The sequence below is a fragment of the Anomaloglossus baeobatrachus genome, chromosome 3 (genome assembly GCF_048569485.1).
Source record: "Anomaloglossus baeobatrachus isolate aAnoBae1 chromosome 3, aAnoBae1.hap1, whole genome shotgun sequence".
NCBI classification, from domain to species: domain Eukaryota; kingdom Metazoa; phylum Chordata; class Amphibia; order Anura; family Aromobatidae; genus Anomaloglossus; species Anomaloglossus baeobatrachus.
This window is the reverse complement of record NC_134355.1, coordinates 406,915,992-406,932,089: the sequence shown is the minus strand read 5'-3', so window position 1 is coordinate 406,932,089 and position 16,098 is coordinate 406,915,992. Positions and strand designations below refer to the sequence as shown.

The 16,098-nt window shown below is 41.4% G+C and overlaps 1 protein-coding gene across 1 annotated transcript in view; it reads left to right on the top strand.

Moving 5' to 3' along the window:
- The window catches only part of HCRTR2 (hypocretin receptor 2), a 213,912-nt gene that overhangs the window by 117,880 nt on the left and 79,934 nt on the right, over positions 1-16,098 (top strand). Inside the window, exons 4-5 of the mRNA XM_075338451.1 lie at positions 1,114-1,229; positions 12,757-12,980. Coding sequence (XP_075194566.1) covers positions 1,114-1,229; positions 12,757-12,980 — 340 coding nt within the window. The remainder of the gene's footprint in view (positions 1-1,113; positions 1,230-12,756; positions 12,981-16,098) is intronic.

Below are 16,098 nucleotides of genomic sequence, written 5' to 3'. Positions count from 1 at the left end.
ATATAGGTTTTCAAAACTTACACCAAGCATTAGTGCAATGAGCTGGTGCTCAGATGCTATCAAGATGCAGGTCATTACTTTCTTCCTCCATCTCATTGAAAACAACAGCAAATAAAGTCATGCCTACTATTCAGTGCACTACACTGTATGTTCCAGGGGCAGACACTTAGGAAAAAAAGGGTCCCTGTGCTAGAATTGTGTATGCCCCCGGCCCTCCAGCCTGGGACATGCAGAGCAGCATGTTTCTGAGAGTCTGGAGAGGGATGATGTCACTGAGAAGAGGAAAATGGTGCTAAACACTGGAGAAAGCTATCATTATAGGTAAGTATGTTATCAGACTCACACTACATCACATGCACATACGCACAGTAAATGAATCCAAAATTCAATTGGAGCATTCTTTAACAATGGTAAGCTTGTTACCAGAAAACATCTCCCCCATGGGCACCAGTTCAGCTGCACAGGTGGTCTATCCACATCAAAAAATAATAATAGTGGCTTAAATATATCATTTCAACTTCACTCGTATCAGGAGTTTTCACACCTGAAGTAAACGGAAAATGTTTGTGCTTTACTATAATTTGTTTGTAGATTGATGTAAATACTCTAATGCTAAAAAATGACAAAATTATTCATTTTTGGGCATGAAAGTATTTACATCGATTTTACTGGCTAAAATGGTATCACCATATAATTTTCTTTTGGACATCATATTTGTAGATTTAGGACACATGCCCACTATGAATTTTATTTGCATTTTTGAGGCTGTGTATTTTCGCTAGGTCAAAAGCGCAGCATTTTACAGTACAAGCAAACTGAATTGGATTAATAGAAATCTCATGTCTACTGTGTTTCTTTTTCACTCTTCATAAACTCACCTTAAGAGTGAATTCTCATCAAAATACTTCTCTGCAAATTGAATTACCTATAAAATTCATGTGATATGATTTGAATCTTTGCAGAACATCTTTAATTTATGTTTTAAATTAAAGTTAGGTATTAAATTGTTATGATGCCCTGTGTCCTCAGCCACCAAATATCCCTGAATCTTCCACAAATCTATTGTGTGTTCAGCAATATGACTAAAATATTTTCTCTCCTTTTCTATTTTAGGGGAAATTTACTCTAAAGTGTACCATATTTGCTTCTTCTTTATTACATACATGGTTCCATTGTGCCTGATGATTTTAGCATATCTGCAAATTTTTAGAAAGCTGTGGTGTCGTCAGGTGAGTTTCTGTGAGTTTGTTTTTATTTATCTGCACTTAAAATATAGTGAATTGAGAAATGTTGATTTTAAATTCTCATACTTTATTTACCAAGGGATTTTATTGTATTAGATTATTTTTCATTTTTGTTTGGTGTTGTTTAAATACTCGTTTTTATGTTTCTTCTCTTCTGTCAGTTACATGTTTTTTTTATATCTGCACAGTGACAAAGAGGACAGGAACTCTAGTGCCAACTATTAGATGTAGCAATCCTAAAAGTAAATTTCAACCCTCTGAAATGGTTTGTGTCTTTGCCACTTGATTTAGGATCGAAAGCCAATTCAAGACTCCATTTGTAAACAAATGTTTTGGTTGTTTGTTTTTTATATCTTATCAATGCAAAGCATAACTGGATGGCTAAGTGAAAGACCTTTGACTGGGGTTACATGGGGGAATGTTTATTCTTGTAGAATAAAGGGTAATAACCGCCGGCTGCTGCACTGAGATGGCAGTGAGTCCTGATTTGAACAGCTGACATGTGCGGCTATCAGGTGTGGGTGGATCCGTGATCCACTCACACTGGTTAACCCCTTAGATCATGCTGTGAAAATATGACAGTGCAATGTAACTACACGCCATGGTAAGCTCGCACTCACCCACCGTCATCGGACATCACATGACTTGATCACGTTGAGACGATGGTTTCCATGGTAGAACAGGGTCATGTGATGAGTCCCTTAGATATCATGACTCACTTCCTTTTACTGCCGGGAGAACAGTGAGTTTTACCATATAGTGAACACGGTGAATAAAATATCCCAAGGACAATTGCACTTTTTTTGCAATTTTTACGCACTTTGAATTTTTTTGCTGTTTTACAGTATACTATATCATAAAACTCATGGTTTCATTTAAAAGTACAGCTCGTCCCACAAAAAAAACGCCCTTATATGGCAAGATTGACAGAAAATTAAAGAAGTTACGGCTCTCGGAAAAAAGGAAGCAAAAAAAAAAACAAATGGAAAAACAGAAAATTGCCCCGGGTTGAAGGGACTAAACTCACCTGTGGAAAATAATAAGTAAAGGCAATATGAAAATCACAACTGAAACCAAATAAATAGTGAGAAGTTGATTCAGTTTTTGCAGTGTATGTCTGTGTGTACCAGACTAATCATGGATCACAGAAAGAGGAGTAGAGAATTTGTATTAAGAACCAAAATTGTTGAAAAATATAAAAAATCTCATGGTTGCAAGTTCATATCCAGATATCTTCTTTTTATCACCGTGAGCAACATAATGAAGACATTTACAACCCATAGCACTGCAGCTAATTTCCCAGGATGCGGAAGTTAGAGAAAAATTGATGAAAGGTTGCAATGCAGGATAGTCTGAATGGTGGATAATCAGCTTTATTCACGTTCCAAAGAAATTCAAGCTGTTCTGCAGGGTCAGGGAGCGTAAATGGTCTATTGACAAATGAATGAAATTAAACGCTATGGCAGGAGGCCCTGGAGGGTCCTTTGTATATTCCAATACATAGAGTACACAAGATATGAACATGCTTTTGACAAAACATGTGTAATTGCAATAATTTTCTGGGAGAAATACTTCATTTTCTGGAACAATTTCAAGGTGTACCAACACTTTCGCCATGTCATGTCCAAAATAAAAACTGATTAATTTACATCTGTAAGTAATGCAGATGAAGTGATGACTAATGCAAAAGAACATGGTTAATAATGCATAACCAAAAAGCTTAATTGACAAAGGCACAATAAGCACAACAGTTATGAAACCAAACTTAATGTAAATGGTACTTACAGTAAGAAGACTATTAAGCACAGTTCCAGGTCCCCTAAGGTGACTTTTAAACACACAGCTTCAGGTACACTAAGAATTAAATACAGTCAAACATTTTTTTAAAAGACATTTAAAAAAAACACAAAAGTTCAAATTACCCCCTTTTATCCCATTAAAAAACAAATCAATTAACCCCTTCTCCCCCAGGTGATTTTCCTTTTTTCATTTTTGTATCCCTTCTTCTGAGAGCCGTAACTTTTTTAAGTTTTCCATCAGTCTTGCCATATAAAGGCTTATTTTTTCTAGAACAAGTTGTACTTTTAAATTATACCATGAGTTTTACCATATAATGTACTGGAAAATGGCAAAAAATTCCAAGTGCGCAAAAATTGCAAAAAAAGTGCAATTGCATGTCTGTTTTGGTGGTCTTTTATACACCTTGTTTGCTATTTGGTAAAACTGATGTGTCGGTGTGATGTCTCAGATCATTAGGAGTTTGTAGGTATAAAACATGTATAGGTTTACTTTTAACAGGTTAAAAAAAATCAGAATTTTGTCCAAAAAAGTGCTGCATTTTTTGCACCATTTTCTGTGATTTGTAACATTCTCATTTTTCATGATACGGGACTCAGTGATGGCTTATTTTTTGCATCTCGAGCTGACATTTTTACTGGTATCATATTTGCGCAGATGCTATGTTTTGATCACCTGTTATTGCATTTTGCGCAAAATTTGCGACAACCAAAAAAATGTACATTTTGGCGTTTGGAAATTTTTTACCGCTACACCGTTTACCAATAAAATTAATTGATTTTACATTTTGATCGATCGGGGCATTTCTGAACATAGCAATCCCAAATATTTGTATATTTTTTATTTTTTTATATTTTAATTTTCCATGGGGCAAATGGGGGGGATTTGAACTTTTATTTATGTATTTTATTTTTTTTTTACTTTTTTTATTTTACTAGTTCCCCTAGGGGACTATAAGGATCAGCAGTCTGATCCCTCATTCATTTCTGTTGATCAAAGCTGCACAGCTCTGATCATCATAAATGCTTCTCTCCTGTTAAAGCTGTAACAGGAACTATGTCATGACAGTGATAGGAGTTATCACATGACCCATCATGAATATGGCAACCATTGATTCCCTGTGATCACTTCACGGGGCCTCCTAAGGCGTCAGGGAAATGCGATTTTCTGGCTGTAGCCATTTAAATTGTGCTGTCACATTTTGACAGCGCAATCTAAAGGATTAACAGGCGTGAGTGGATCACAGATCCACCCACGCCTGATAGCCACACACGTCTGCTGTTCAAATCAGCAGACATGTGCAGGGATCACTGCCATCTCACTCCAGTAGCCGGCAGTAATCACCCATTCATGATTTAGAATGTAGATATAAGTCCTTGGTCATGAAAGGGTTAAGAAAATTTAAAAAAAAAAAAATTACACATATTTGGAATTGCTGCATTTGTAAAAGTCAGATCTATTAAAATTTTAAATAAATTAATCTAATCCAATCAGTAAATAGCATAAGCGGGAAAAAACATGGAAACACCAAAATTACGTTTTTTGGGACTCTGTAATATTGAAACAAAATTATATTAGAGGCAATTAAAACATTGTGTCTACACCAAATTGGTATCACTAAAAACATCCACTACAGATGCAAAAAATAAGCCCTCACAGCTCCATATCCCATTAAGTGAAAATCTTATGGGACTTTGAAAATGGCAACACACAAAAAAAAGTTTTTTGTTTTTACAAACTTTCATTTTTTTCCACCACTTAAATAAAAAAATAAGTTACATGTTTGGTATCTATCATACTGATTTGGAGAATATTATTACAAAGTCCTAGTAAATAAAAAAACAAAAATTAAAATAAAAAATTGTGATTTTAACCCTGCAATCACTTCTTGCTTCTATAACCACATCTGGAACAGGAAATATTCAAGACGGTGCCTTGGCTACTTCCACATTGCTGCTCTCTGATGACAGCCAGAATCAGATTAGCTATATCGGAAGTTTAGGGAATTAAAAAAAAAGTTAAGTGTTTGTGGGTTATAAATCGATATGTATAAAGGATATTTTACACATTGGAAAAGCCCTTCAGAGATATTATAATTTTATTAGAGGGGGAGGATTAACTGATCTACATAAGACATGAGAACATTGCTAAAAGCATATGTGCTGCACCACAATAGTTGCAGATATCCAGTATTAAAAGTTACTTCTACTATGGAAACTGTACAAAATGAGATGTAGTAAAGAAAAGGCTATATAGGAACACAGAAATCCAATGCTGAAAGTACATCCACAACTGAGATCAGTGAGTGAGCCATGATTCAACCATTTTGCTATGCAATTTACCAGCCATATACATTGCACTGACCAATGTTTTAGTTCCAGGGTCTGAGAACACCTGATACTTGTGAGTGAGGTGGATATTATTATTTTCATTTAACTATTTGCTTTGCTTTCTCTTGCTGTGGTTCCTAGCCACCATTTTGCTGAATCCACATTGAGTGTATTCCAAACAAATCCATATGATAAAGTATACAAATCTTTCTAAAATTTGGCAAGAATTTAACTCCACTCAAACAATTTTTTTTATCTGTAGTAATGATATAATTGTAAATAAATACAGAGAACACTGACAGTGGTTGCCAGAACAAATTGCCAAAGGCAGATAAAGGTTGAAAACTACACGTGACCAGATACAACTAAACCTAGATACACAACCAAGACGTTTTAAATGAGCTAAATATGGAAAAACACCTATACTTATTTCATACAAAGCAAGCATATCTTGGTATGGACTCGTGAAAGCACCCCTAGAGGTGCGAAACGGTACCGTCGTCCTCATGCTCCTCTCCCTCCACTCCCTCATGTCCATTTCACCTGTCAGCATAAGAAAATAAAGAAGTCTTTGGTCACCGCAGAGTGTTGCCAGTCTCTGTTTTTCTTCAATTTGAATGCTTTACTTGGCAAAAGCACCACGGATGGCAACTTCATAGTCCTCTAGCTGCATATCCAGTGAAGCTAACGTGAATATATAGCGGTGAAATTGCACCAAGCACAACCGGAGAATCCACATGGCAGAATCCACACTGAACTGAACTGATCGGGATCGCTGCTATACCTCCGACCTCCGATGCTGGTAAGCAGTGCTGTGCACTTTCCTTCTTTTCATTATTAATATCTTGGGGAAGACATATCTCAGCTCTCAGCAAGGCAAGCCAATACATGGATATAAGCCAATGAGAATAAAAAAAGACTTCTACGACACACATTGCAATCAAACTATAAAAAGATCTGTCGAAGAATCAGATGGCATGGAAACACAGATGAAACTTCTGAAGCAATATATAAAAGAGCCAAGAGAATGCTTGGTAGAAGAAGAGCAAGAGAGTAAGATGTATGAAGAACAGAGCAATGTTTTGAGATAGAAAATGTTAGGACTTTTTCCGGAGAAACAGAAGAAAAAGATAAATGAAATAAACATCATGATCATGGTAAATAACACTGAATGTGAAGGTCAGAAAACTTAGACAAGGTATAATAGATAGGTTTGCAAAGTAGGAGACCGCAGAGAGAGGGATGTTTTGGCCTGTTGATGAAACTGGATTAAGCCTTGGCTTAGGGTGTTGGAGCATATAAAAATGGATGGCTTATGGTGAGGAAGGACATTGGAACGACTACATCAAGCCAACAGTAGATGACTATGTTGTAGACTTTATTGCATGACTTCTCTAGTTTTTCTGTTTCTTCTTGTAATCCAATATGTTGTGATGATGCAGATAAAGTTGGCTGTACTTCCCAATTCTTGCACAATGTCTGCTAAATGATCCTGCTGAAGCCAAAGTCTGATAAACAGGAAAGATTTTTTAAATAAACTTAGATTTTATTGACTTAATCCATAAAAATAATATATGTGAAGTTGCAAGAATTTAGCTGAAAATGGCTTTCTTTCAAGCATAAAGCAATACAAAATAAAATATAATGAGTGATTTCTTTATGAATTGAATAAAATAGCTATTTTTTAAAGATACAGTTTGCAAAATCAGTTTCTATACTAATAGTGCATGAAAGACAATGAGACTTGAGGCTGAAAAGTGGCCAAAGCCTAGAATGTAAATAAGGAATACATTGTTGGGCTGTGGAGTCTGGCTGGTTTCTGATTGATAGAGTAAAGGGCTAGCGAGCGTACCCGCCCCATCGGTTGTGCGTCACGGGCAAATCGCTGCCCGTGGCGCACAACATTGCTTACACCCGGCACACATACTTACTTGTCTAGCAACGTCGCTGTGGCCAGCGAACCGCCTCCTTTCTAAGGGGGCGGTTTGTGCGGCGTCACAGCGACGTCACTAAGCGGCCACCCAATAGAAGCGGAGAGGCGGAGATGAGCGGGTGGAACATCCCGCCTACCTCCTTCCTTCCTCATTGCCAGCGGCTGCAGGTACGGTGATGTTCCTCGTTCCTGCGGTGTCACACATAGTGATGTGTGCTGCCGCAGGAATGACGAACAACCTGCGTCCTGCAACAGCAACGATAATTGGGATTAGAACGACGTGTCAGCGATCAATAATAAGGGAAGTAATTTTGATCGTTAATGGTCGTTTGTGCGTTTCACACGCAACGACGTCGCTAAAGAGGCCGGATGTGCGTCACAAATTTCGTGACCCCAACGACATCTTGTTAGCGATGTCGTTGAATGTAAAGTGGCCTTAAGAGTTACAGCTTGGTCTTAGATCAAAAAAGCCCTCAGAGGTTTTACTAGGAAAAAGGTAAAAACTTGCAGAGGACTGTGAGCATAAAAATTGCTGAAAGAGAGCCAGGAACATTATACAAACCCTAACAAGTTTGTAATATCAATGTTTGACCATTGCCTGATTATGGGTTTTATAAAGCAAGCATGTGTGCTGTGAATGGAGCAAGAAGGGAACTTGTCTCCCGGTGACTGCACCAAGGAATCACTGATCAACATCTGGGATTAGTGTCTGCAGTTACCATCCACCCGTAAGGAATGATGCATTGGAAACATTGGAAGTTTGAACTGAAGTATTTACTGTTACGCCCTTCCCATTTCAATTCAAGGTATTACCGGAAGTAACAGGTACAGCCTCTTTTTGAAAAAAAAAAATAATAATCATAATGTCGAAACTTCATCATTTGCATGTTCCTTGTGCTTTGCTAAAAGAGTAGCTGCTTAACAGAGAATGGTCTGGATTGATGGTATTAGACAAAGGAAACACCCCAAAGAGGAAGAAAGCAACCATCCCATAAAAAGAGGTGATTAGGATTGACTGCAAAATTAGAGGAAGTGGCAGTTGCAGGGCACAGAGTTACCTAAAGGAGCATATGCATTATTATTCTAGTTATACAAAAATAATCAGTCCAGGACTGTTCTTCCCGCCGCAGGGTCTGCTAGCACGAAATCCCATGTAAGTTGTAACACAAAGCAAAAGAGTAGTATTGAATATTGTAGAAAGATGTAAGAGTTTTCACATCACTGCAGTGAAATAGCTGTAAAAAGCTACATGGGAAGAATGAGCAAGTCCAGTGAAGATTCTGATGACCATGAAAAAGCAACAATGGGAAAGCAGATGACCAGCAGTAGCAAGGAGGAGGGAAAGGTGCACCAAAATGAAAACCTGCATTTTCTATCAAAGACAACTGACCAGCTTGGAGAAAGAAGAAAAAGCTGCAAAGAAGCCTGCAAGGAGGAAGCTGTCAGCATTGCATTAATATTCCCTGATACTATATTGCAAAATGGAATGTGATCCCACATTGTTTGCCACTGCAGTACTTTTAGAGGTAAAATTATTGTGTCCTTTTAAGTTGCCAAGTTCTAGCAATGATAAATTGGACTAAGTTCTAGGTTGCTAAGTATATCAAAAAAGGAAAAGACAAGGCACTCACCGGGGATGCAACAGGATGGCTGTTTAATCCAGCAAAAGGTTACATGTGTAGGTTTGTGAGGAAGGGGGGGCACACAACACAGTGAAGACGGCCGTTTTGCGCCTGCGGTTTGTGCTTCTACGAGTCCAGACGTCCAGTCGTGATGCCATCTTCCCGACCAACAGAACGCGAAACTGAAGCTCCACCTCTTGTTCAGGGAGCACAGCCAGAAGCTTGAGAGCTGGCTGCCAAAAACCAAGGGAGCGTGACAGGATGTAGCAGTGGAAGTGGAGCAGGGACGCCAGGACTCTGCCCATAAAGTTCCTGGACACCGCAGAGGCAAGATGGCGGCAGGAAGGAACTGGTCACTGGAGCGTGCTGCTTCCGGGACCACGACCTGGATTGAACAAAAGACCGAGCAGCTCTGCAGGAGAATCCAGACGCAGTTCCTCTACATCCTGGACCATTGGAGGGAAGAGATGAGGAGCCTGGCTATGGCGGTACGGGCCCGTGAGATGGAGGCCCTGCGCGTGGAGCGGGTTAGCAGCTACCCAGTTCCGGTTGACCCGGCCTACCCGGCCGCGGGATCCGGTCTGCAAGCATTCAGCCACCGCCACCCTCACCCTCGGTGGACGCCAAGCCGCTACCCCAACATCGACAGCGGAACCTCCAGCCCCAGTTAAAAGAGCACAGGCTGTGATGCCTCCAGCCTCACTACTGGCCAGACCAGACCAGGCCGCGATGCATCTAGTCCCATCAGCGGCACGACCGGACCCAGCCACATCACTGGGCCCGTACCTTGGTACGGAGCACCCGAACTCTGCAATCCCTGCTGTGGACCAGCTGGTTTCTTCATTGATCACAGCGGAGGCGGATCCTGTTTAGACGCCGATTCCACCACCGAGCGGCATCCCGGTAGCCGACGGGGCCACAGGAGTCCATTTGTAACCAATTCCCGAAAGGGAGGTGAGGCGAGAGAACAGCGATTGTGGTAGATTGCTGCCCGCACTAACAAAGAGAAACAACACCTGAGGAACACCACCTACCGGGTCAGAGGGCCATGGTACCGTGGCCTCGTGGAGCGATTCATACCCATTAAAGGATAAGGGTTTATTGCGGAAGTGGGCCTCGTCCAGTCGGGATGCCATCTTCCCGACCAACAGAACACGAAACTGAAGCTCCACCTCTCGTTCAGGGAGCACAGTCAGAAGCTTGAGAGCTGGCTGCCAAAAACCAAGGGAGCGTGACTGGATATAGCAGTGGAAGTGGAGCAGGGACGCCAGGACTCTGCCCATAAAGTTCCTGGACACCGCAGAGGCAAGATGGCGGCAGCAAGGGACTGGTCACTGGAGCGTGCTGCTTGTAGTTCCTTTACATCCTGGACCATTGGAGGGAAGAGATGAGGAGCCTGGCTATGACTCACGGCTGGGGTGTTAGTCTCCCTGAGAGACAGTGGAGGAACACCTCCCAAAAAGTCTCCCGGGCCGCAACCTAGAGCCAAGAGACATGGCGTCTTCTTGTCGGCATTGTGGAGAATGGGGCTGGTATGCCCTGGAACTAAAGCGGCATGTTATGATTGATTAGAAGGTCATGCCAGCCTCTTTGATAATTTACCAGCAGTAATGGTAGCGAAACCTGGCTATTCTATGTATAAAGTTTAAGTATATGTTTCCATGCTGCTAATGTTGATGTGAAATGTTGAAAATGTTGATTGATTACCAATGCTTGAAAAATGCCAATTACCTGAGTACATCACCTGATTTACAGTTTGCACCTAGTGCATGAACCCTGTTTCCTCTTTTTGCTATTCAAAGCTGTGGGATTGGCAGCAGCCAGCACGACCTTGAGCTATTGTTTATAGTTGCGCCCCGTGCGCCCACCAGAGTTGTCTTTTACATCTCCATGTCTGGACTACACCTTTCCATACATCTACTGCTTTCCCTCTTGGGTCATAGACAGCCAACATCATCAGTACTGGTCCATTCTTTGATAAATATCAGGTTTGCAAAATTTGGGTTGATGAAAATGGTTTCAAACAAATTACAAATAAGCAAGATGAACCGGAAAAATCTTTATTGTAGATAAAAATGGACAAAATATTATTTATGAAAATATACTGAACATTCATTCTACAACTTTATTGACAATTATTGTGCCTTTTCCTTTAAAGCTTATTTTGATACATTTTCTCTTATAGAAGACTGCATATCTTCTCTATGAAGCATCCAGCAGTAGTCCCCCATCATGTTAGCATTCCATTTACGTTCTGCTAAATGAAAAAGAGGTACCAGGAGCTAGCAGATTCTTTTTCTTTAGTCTAGAGTCTAAAAGTTCTGCTGACTGTTTAGGAGCTTCCAACTCCTTTATAAAAGCATGTAATTCGATCTGTGAGAAAAAACTGTGGCTCAGCTTTCATCAGAATCCTGCTCTTCATGTTCTGAATCTTCTGAATCAGGTGTATTTTCAAGTTTCTCTGGAGGTGAAGGGACAGGTAGTCCTGGACCATGAAGCACAGGGTGCATCACTTTTGCAATCTCTTTGTGTGCCTATGGAGCACCCCAAGGGGTCTGGTAAATGCTCGTCACTGGGCCGGTGAGGGTCAGGGGATGTTACGTTTGGCCCTGCTCGGTTTCGTGACCCCGAGGTGCGACCGAAGGGATGGTTGGATGAGATAATGGTGGGGGAAAGGGGTTAAGGATATTGGAAGTAGTTGTCTCATGGCGCCACCTGTGGTGTGCAGCCAGGGTTTAGCCGACATTGTGGGTGGTGTCCTCTGGGGCGGATGGTGTCGCAGCTGGGATGGTTCAGCTCCCCATAGGTAGAGCTAGGCCCCAGGGAGGATGATGGGGGTGGTAGTGACCATTGGCGCTGGGGCATGGGGTGCCGGCAATGATGGGCTGACACAGTGGATGCGGTTCAAGGTCTTTTACTCACTGTTAAGTCGTCACCCTCAGAGTGCCAGCTTCTATCGTGATGGGATCCATCTGATCCCAGATAGTTCAGAGGCTACCACCGGTGTTGTGGAGTGTGAGACCTTCCTTCACTGCGGTCTGTAATGTGGATAACCGTGGCGTGAAGCTACTTGGGGACCCCTGCATTTAGTAATTAAGTTCCTGTCCCATTTGCAGGCAGCATGAATCAAATGTGGGCCCAACCATAGTTTTGACTCCTGACTCTGTATGCTGTTGTGCCCCGGGACCTTTGGTGGCCAGAGGGACATGAAATCCCCCTGTCCGGCAGATTCTGATGGCACAACATAAAGTGTATGGCACCCTAGGGCTCTGCACCCTGAACTGCACTGGTGCTAAGAGAGCTATTGAGCTCGACCTCCAGCTGCTGTGTTGCTCCTCTGTCTTACCCACTCCACCAGTCATCTCCTGCTTCTTCCAGTGAGGCCGGCCCTAACTGAGGAAGGTCTAAAGCACTCTCCTCAGTTGCCATGTTTTTCTGTGTCCCAGACTATTCTGAGGTAAAAGTCTGTGTGTTCTCTAACTTCCCTCATGCTGCTATGGTGACCACGTTCAACCCAGTTCGGCTACTAATATGTGTGTTGTGTAAATGATGAACACCAGTGGTTAAACTCTTCCTTACCAGGGGTGAGATGCAATACCCTGTAATGACTGAAGTCTCAGGGGCGCTACACCTACAGCTGATGTTTTGTTCCCATAGGATTTAGACCCAGATATTTAAGACAGTAGCAAGGATCACATGCAGGTCTTCTTATGTACTGGCTATAAATTAGAAAATATTTAGCTAGGCTGAACGGTCACCATAAATCTACTCCAATTTACCGAACTTATTATAACAATAACTCTTTAATCTGGTATTTCCTTTCATGTCAGATTCCAGGAACTTCATCTATAGTTCAAAAGAAGTGGAAACCATTACAGTGTCCAATCCAATCAAAGGGACAGGCACAACAGGCATTCAAACCTAGGATTAATGGTGTGGCTGCCGAAATAAAACAGATTCGTGCCAGGAGGAAGACTGCTCGCATGCTCATGGTGGTACTACTGGTGTTTTCAATATGTTATTTACCGATAAGTATCCTTAATATTTTAAAAAGGTGAAGTGCTGTTTTTATTATAATTCATTATTATAATTATTATTGCTAAAATTTGAGATGAGTGAATCCTTTCTAGTTTGTGATAGCAATCTGCCTGTTTCTCCAACACTGATCTTTTTCAATGATCTTCTTTCACAGGCTATCTGTACATTTTGTTTAGTATTTTAAGGGTTTCTTCTACCTCATTGGCTAAAATGTGAACTGTAATGTGCTCTTCCTATTCAGATTCACCACCAAATGGTTGCTGCATTCCCTTTCTGTTTGGCTTTTAGGCCATGTGCACACATTGAGCAACTGGAGTGATGTTTACCTTAGTATTATTAGGCAAAAACCAGAAGTGGAACAATCAAAGAAAAAGTATAATAGAAAAACGGGCGTTACTTCTGCATTTTAATGCACTTCTGGTTTTGGCTTACAAATACAGAGGTCAAAAATTCACCAAATACTCAACGTGGCAATACAGACTATGATATTCTATACTAATTGTCTACACTTTACCGTGTGATGTTATAATTGAAAGGCATTATGGGGAAGCACGACGATATGTTGTAGAGTTCTTGCATCACATTGATTCATTCATCTTTACTAAAAATGATGTTATGGGCAGACCTGAACTGTAAAAGTACGGATCCACGCATTTTCAAATGTACCCGAGTGCCAGACCTGGAATTCTTAGGGAATTCTGGCTAATGATCTGGGTGTAGCAACTTGGGAAATAAAAGAAAATAAAGGATAACTAAACAAAATAAGAATGAAGCAAGCACCTCATACTTACTGAGTCTCTGGCACAGCTGTAACTGCTTATGGGTCTCTCAGTCTTCTTCCGGGGCTTCTCATTATCCCTAATCCATATGCACTGCTTCCCCCATCCACCGACTGTCCTGGTGTCTGTGATTGGTTGCAGTCAGACTCACCCCCAACCTTTGTGACAGCATCTGACTGCAATCAATCAAAGACCCTGCCTGCAGCTCTATATCATGGTGTAAAAATAAATTAATTAAAAAAATGCCATAGCTTCCCCCTGTATTAAGATATCCAGCCCAGATAAAGCATATAGCTACAGGTGGAAGTCCCTAGCCATGTGCTTATCTTGGCTGTGTATCAAAGTAAGATGAACCGCATGCGTATTTTGAAAGTATTTAAATAAATAATTTTAAAAACTGGCATGCGGTCCCCCCAATTTTGATATCCAGCAATGATAAAGTCCGACAGCTGGGGGATGGTATTTTCATGTTGAGGAGACCCGGGCTTATTGGGCCCTCCATACACAGCCGGCAGCTGCCCAGCATTGTCGCATCCATTAGATGGGACTGTCCCGGCACTTTACCTGGCTCATCTTAATTGCCCTGCTGTGGTAAGGAGAAGTGTCTATGAGATCCTCCATTACTAATCTGTAAGTGAAAAGAAATAAACACAAACACTGAAAAAAAATCCTTTATTTGAAATAAAATAGAAAAATCACCTTCTCTCACCCCTTTAATAACCTCCCAAACACCAAGGTCTGACCTAATCCACACACGGTCCCATGACAATTCCTGCTCTGCTACATTTGAAGTCACAGCGAGCAGCTATAGAACAGTGACCACCCACTGTGAGCTTCAGGCAGATAATGTCTAAGCTGTGCAATAAGCGGTGATGTCACTTAGGATTTTTGCGGTCATAGTTGGAAGTTCCCACAGTTCTCTACCTGTGATCACAGGTAACCTGACCTCAGGTGACCTCAATAAACTCAGGTTGACAGACCTGCATCTCTTAGCAGAAAAGCACCTTTCTTACCAAGAGATGCAGATTTGGTTCTGAAATTTCCACACCATAATCCTTCATCCAACCTACTACTATTTTTAATTAGTTATTTATTTTTACTCCAATCTACAGTAACCCACTGACAGGGTCTGTGATTGGTTGTAGTCAGACGTTGTCATACAGGATGGGCACATATCTGACTGCAACCAATCACAGATGCCAGGACTGCCGGTGTGTGGGGGAAGCAGGGAATATGGATGAGCAATAATGAGTGGCCTGGGAAGAAGAATAAGCAGGCTAGAAGCAGTTACAGCTGCACCAGCGACTAAGTAAGTATGAAACACTTGCTCCAATTCCCCTATTCATTCTACCACCATTTATACACATCAGATTCTGGTCTACATAGACTTATATGGGGACCAGCATCTGGCCAGATATCCATCATCAATTGTGGGCCAGAACCACATTTTTTTTATCCGGTTAGATCCACTGGTCCCGGTTATCTGTGAGTCCTCCCATCATTAACCCCTTCACGACCCTGGACGGATCTATCCGTCCAGGATCGTGTCCCTTAAGCCCCGCCCCCTGCCGCGGGCAGGCGGCGTGGATCGGCACACATATCAGCTGTTTTCAACAGCTGACATGTGTGCCTGCTAGCCGCGGGTGGAATCGCTTCCACCCGCGGCCATTAACCCCTTAAATCTTGCTGCCAAAGTCTGGCAGCAAGATTTAAATGCGCGCGGCCATGTTTGTTACTCACCGCCGCCCCCACCGGAAGTCACGTGTGTTATCACGTGACTATCGGTGGTTGCCATCGTAGCACAGGGTCATGTGATGACGCCTGCTGCTACGATGTTTCACTTTCATTTTCCCTCGGCCGAGAGCAGAGGGAAAACCAAAGTGACTGAATCTGCTGATTACAGAGGTATAGCTGTGATCAGCAGATAGCGATCAGCAATCGGATTGCTGATCGCTATAGCCCCCTAGGGGGACTAGTAAAATAAAAAAAAAAAGTAAAAAAAAAAGTTTTAAAAAATAAAAAAAAAACAAAAAACCTAAAAGTTCAAATCACCCCCCTTTCCCCCCATTGAAAATTAAAGGGTTAAAAAATAAATAAATATACACATATTTGGTATCGCCGCGTTCAGAAATGCCCGATCTATCAAAATATAAAATCAATTAATCTGATTGGTAAACGGCGTAGTCGCAAAAAAATTCCAAACGCCAAAATTACGTTTTTTGGTCGCCGCAAGTTTTACGCAAAATGCAATAACAGGCGATCAAAACGTAGCATCTGCGCAAAAATGGTACCATTATAAACGTCAGCTCGAGATGCAAAAAATAAGCCATCACGGAGCCATAGATCCTTAAAAAT